Source organism: Mercurialis annua, linkage group LG5, assembly GCF_937616625.2.
Source record: "Mercurialis annua linkage group LG5, ddMerAnnu1.2, whole genome shotgun sequence".
In the NCBI taxonomy this organism is placed as follows: domain Eukaryota; kingdom Viridiplantae; phylum Streptophyta; class Magnoliopsida; order Malpighiales; family Euphorbiaceae; genus Mercurialis; species Mercurialis annua.
The window spans coordinates 10,548,953-10,554,346 of record NC_065574.1 but is presented as its reverse complement, the minus strand read 5'-3'; the positions used below and the strand labels follow the sequence as shown (position 1 = coordinate 10,554,346).

The window sequence follows — 5,394 nt, the reverse complement described above, 5'->3', positions numbered from 1 at the left end:
TAGGGTTTTGTAATTTAATTAAACTAATATAAACTGAAAACAAATAATAAAATAGGGTTTAAAACAATAAGATTAAAAAGTTCAAGGATTGATAATCCCAAATAAATAAGTAAAATTATGGAATAGGATTTCTTAGTGATTTTATCGCGAATCGAGCTATTCTAAAACACCGAATCCCGCCCTCTCAAGCCTCAAAGATCCGAATAAAATCACAACCTAATTACCTAACCAATTATTAACTCGCTCTCACGATATTAAAACTGAATTAAATAATCAAATTATAATTATGAAGCAAACTCAATGACTACCTAAATTCCAACCCGCTCTCACGGCGTTTTTCTCTAAGTTCTTAATTATCTATGTCTATTTAATTAACAATCTCTCAATTAGTTAACTAAACACAAACTCATGAACTAAGTAGCTAATTTAATCCAAGCAATAAGATTAATAATTAAGACACGAATTAATACTAATCTATCCAATCCAAATAATTACCAATTTATAAGTTCATATCAACCCTCGAACAAGGGTTTTAGTTATACATATTAAAACTGAAACAAAACAAGAAGGATGATGAAGAAGAAAGCATAATTAAACAATAAATACCGGAGTTGTCAATTTCGGAAAGAATCGTCTTGATTAAGCTTGAAATCTTCAACAATCGTCTTGCAGAAACTAATTATAAACTACTTATAAACTGCTGGAAAAAACTAAACTAAAAGCTATTTAATAAAAACTAAATTATAACTACTCTAATCTAAATTATTCTACATTATTCTACATTATTCTACATCTTAAATTGAGTCTAGTACAAGGTCTTTATATAGTAGGAGAAGTTCCGGAGTCTTCTAATTCGTATTACAAATCAATTTGTAATAGGAGTTGTAATTGTGAGTTGAGGAAGAATTTCAGTCCAAATCAAATCCTGAAGCATGCGTGTTTTACTCTTGTCTCGTTCGGGAAGCCCTTGGTTCCGTTCGTGACATGCCCAATTTTCTTCTTTCCCGAACGGAACAAACCATTCACGTTCGAAAAAACTGTAGACCGAAAGCTTTGATATCAGATTCCTTCTTGAGTCCCGAACGGGACAAGGCTTTTCCGTTCGGGACACAATTTCAGCTGCGAAACTACAAACTTCAAAACTTCATAACTCGATGTAGAAAACTCCAAATGAGTCGGTTCTTGAACCGCTGGAAAGCTTAGGATGTCTACTTTATTTCTTATGAAGAACATAAAGTCATTTGAAGTCATTATCTGCTCCAAAATTGCCAATGAATGCGCCGGGGTCAGATTTTCATGTGTGCAAATGTGCTTTCTTCATTCCCAAGCTTCACGACCTCGATCTAATCCACGATTTATACTCTTTATTGCTCAAAATGCTCCATAATCACTAAATAATCCTTGAAACACTAACACACACCATAAAGCATAAAAATACTAAATAATGTATGCATAATACGATAAAAGTGATTAAAGATGCGTAGAAACGACTCGAAATATAGGAGTAATTTTACTCCTATCATTAATCAACAGAATATCATTAATAAGTAAAGAATTAAATATAAAAATAAAATATATTGCAGTTTTCATGTTGATTTTGTTTTCATGTTAATTTTGTTTTCATGTTGATTTTATTTTCATGTTGATTTTGTCTCAGGGATGGATAGTATTGCAGTTTTTGTTCAGTACAATGGTTTTTGAAATGATAAGCTGAAATACACAGATTTTGCTGTTAAAGGACTTCTAATTCCAACAGATTGTAGCATGCAACATCTTGAAGAATTACTAGCCAAACAGCTACAAATAGATTTAGAAGACACAAATATGCAAATCAAGTATCAGGTATTTTAATACTTATAAATTTACAAATACTTGTTAAAATTTATATTGACAGAATATAATTAGTATAAAATTGATATATTTTGGATGACATGTTGTTGACTTTATGTTGATAAGTTGTTGATATCTTGTTGTTTTAATAGTACAACGATTATAATAATTTTTTTATGTTGACATCTTGTTGATGTGATGTTGATATGTTGTTGATTTTTGCATAAACAGTTCTTTTTTTAAACTCTTATCTAGGTCAAAGAAGACTATCCACCAATAATAATACAAGATGATGATGCTTTAAATTTCTACTTTAAGATGAAAGGAAAATCAACAGATCCAACACACTTTCCACTCTGCATTGAAATTGAACAAAAAATAAGAGATCTATCATTGTATGTATCATCGTCAAGATCAACACACCAGAATGTCAACAGAAATTCAACAGTCTATGAACTCCAAGAGAATTCAACAAATGTTGATAATTCTAATTCAGTTTCAAATATATTTCAGTATGCAATGGACATGGGAAATCTGTTAGATGAGGATCAAGAAGTGCAGAGTCCTTACATAGAAAGTACGATCATTAATGAAATAAAGGCGACAGAAATTGAAGAAGGTCAAAAATACAAAGACAAGAACACACTAAAGACTATACTAAGCATTTACGCGATCAACAATCATTTTCAATTCAGATCTTACAAGTCGTGCAAAATTGAGTACATAACAATATGCAATGAGCCTGGCTGTGAATGGAAATTGAGAGCGTCGAGAAATAAAAAATCAAGTGTATTCATTGTGCGAAAATTTAACAATGTACACACTTGCAAAGTTGGGGAAAGGATGGCCGATAAAAGGCAGGCAACATATGATTTGGTTGGAAACTTCATAAAGGATAAGTACTCAAACTTCAAGACTGTTTACACGCCTGCCGATATTATTAGAGATATGAAGAAGGAATATGGAGTCGAACTAAGCTACCAAACAGCATGGAGATCAAAAGAGAGGGGATTAGAGCTCACGAGAGGACATCCAGCTGATTCATACAAATTGCTGCCTTCTTATCTACACGCGCTGAAAACAACAAATCCCGGGACTGTTGCTGAATTGGAAACAAGAGAAGACAGATTTCTTTACGTTTTCATATCCTTGAATGCATCAATTAAAGGATGGGGTTTTTGCAAGCCGATAATTGTAGTCGATGGTACGTTCCTCAAAGCAGCTTATGGAGGAACTCTAACGGCAGCTACTCAAGATGCAGCAAATAAGATTTTTCCTCTTGCATTTTGTGTGGTAGATTCTGAAAACGATGCTTCGTGGGAGTGGTTTTTTAACAAACTTAGAGAAACATTCGGCGTGAGGGAAGGAATGTGCATTATCTCGGATCGACATGACAGTATTAAAAAAGCAATTGAAAACGTATTCCCGGAAGCACATCATGGGATTTGTACATACCATCTTTTCAACAATGTCAAAGCAAGATATAGAAGAGCGAAAGGTGAAATCAGAGAACAATTTTTTGGGGCAGCCAAAGCTTACACGATTGAGCAATTTGAAAAACACATGGCGGAACTTGACAAATTTGACCCCAAAATAAGGGAGTACCTCACTGAAGTGGGTTTCAAAAAATGGACGACAGTCCATTCCACCAGCAATAGGTATTCAACAATGACTTCAAACATTGCAGAATCTTTAAATGCAACAAACATAGCTGCAAGAGAACTGCCCATAACGACGATGCTCGAATTTCTACGTTCGCTTGTGCAAAAGTGGACTCATGCAAATAGAAACTGTGCAAGATCATTAAAAACAGATATGACAAAAGTGGCTGAGGATATATTGAATGAAAGCTATATTCGATCTCTGAATCTGACGGTAAACCCAATTTCAAAACTATCGTGTTGTTGACATGTTGTTGATTTCGTGTTGCTTTCCTGTTGATGTGGATGACCAAAATTGGTTTTCTAATTCAATTCTTTTTTCGTGTTGTTGACATGTTGTTGATATCCTGTTGCTTTCCTGTTGATGTGGATGACCAAAAATTGGTTTTCTAACTCAATTCTTTTTTCTCAGGTAAGCCCTGCAAATGACAATATATATACTGTCACTAAAACAAAAACTCCCTTCTCGGTCAATTTGGACACACAGACATGCTGCTGCCAAAGATTTCAAACAGACAAAATACCGTGTGCGCACGCAGTTGCTGTAATAAGGAAATACAACAAAGATCCTTTGTTCTATTGTTCAAAGTACTACATGAAGGAGACCTATGTCAACACGTACATTCACACTGTGTATCCAATGACGAATAAGTCAACATAGAATACACCTCAAGAAGTAAAAGATATAATCGTGCTGCCTCCAGAATCAAGAACAAAATCGGGGAGACCGAAGAAGAAACGCATAGTGGCAGGACATGAAAAAAGGTCAAAGAATACATGCACGGTTTGCAAGAAGAAGGGTCACAATAAAAAAACATGCAAACGATCACTATAATTACAGGCAGATTTATTTCTTTCAAATTAAATTGTTGTGTTTGAATTTCATATTATTTTTTTAATTACGAATTTGACTGAAATTTTCAATTTTATGTTGATATCATGTTGATATATTGTTGATATGGTGTTGATTGAAAATTGATTTTTAAACTTTTTAAGAAAACGTAAAATTAGTGTTAAAATGCTGTGTTGATATCATGATGACATTCTGTTGATTTGACTTCTATAAACTAATATTTCATTTTACGAATTTTATGGATAAGTGAGCATTCATTGTTGATATCATGTTGCCAACATGTTGATATGGTGTTGATGAAAAGTTGATATTGAAGCTTTTTTAGAAAAACAAATTAGTGTTAAAATGCTGTGTTGATATCCTGATGACATTCTGTTGATATGACTTTTATAAACTAATATTTACTTTAACGTTGATGTCATGTTGCCAAAATGTTGATATCATGTTGATATAATGTTGATATCATGTTGATATCATGTTGATATGATCGTGTTACTTATTCTAAAAAAACACTAAAATTACAACAAAATTAAAGTAACTTAATCAAATAAAAGAAATTATCAGTAAACTGTTCAAACAATATGAAAAAACAACAAGAATAATTCACATACCAAACATATTTAAAAACAAACAAAATAACTGAAAATAAACCAAAAGACAAGCATTCCCAAAATATTAAAACCTAATAAGAGACATTATTCCTCCTCAGTTCTCTTCGAAGCTGGACGGTTCCTTCAACGTCACTTTTATAATCAGTTTCTAGCTTCCACTTTGCATAAGAAATCAAGCCTTGACAAAGTCGATTCCGGTACCTTTCCATTTCATCTCCCGAAAATGACGAAGTAATCGGCTTGCCATGAATTAGATACTCCGCGAACAAACAAGTAAAAGCACCACAATCACTGCAATATTTAAAAAGCAAATTTAACAAAACAGAAAAAGGTATTAAAATCAAATGAAAACATAAAGGAAAACAGAATAGAAACAGTTACCTCTTAATTTGAATTGGCACTTCAGCAACATTTTCATAAGAGAAAGGAGAATATCTGC

The 5,394-nt window shown here is 32.9% G+C and overlaps 1 protein-coding gene across 1 annotated transcript; it reads left to right on the top strand.

The window, feature by feature from the left end:
* Window positions 1–2,349: 2,349 nt before the first annotated feature.
* LOC126681447 (protein FAR1-RELATED SEQUENCE 5-like) lies at window positions 2,350–4,152 on the top strand. The gene is made up of 2 exons (XM_050376988.1): window positions 2,350–3,705; window positions 3,904–4,152. Exons 1-2 carry the CDS (start codon window positions 2,350–2,352, stop codon window positions 4,150–4,152), a joined length of 1,605 nt encoding a protein of 534 aa, XP_050232945.1.
* Window positions 4,153–5,394: the final 1,242 nt, after the last annotated feature.

Bases quoted from the DNA above. Each gene is read 5' to 3' on its own strand.
- LOC126681447 (XM_050376988.1), top strand. From the start codon at position 2,350: ATGGACATGGGAAATCTGTTAGATGAGGATCAAGAAGTGCAGAGTCCT. The intron at 3,706-3,903 runs GTAAACCCAATT...CTTTTTTCTCAG, and splicing joins TTCGATCTCTGAATCTGACG to GTAAGCCCTGCAAATGACAA.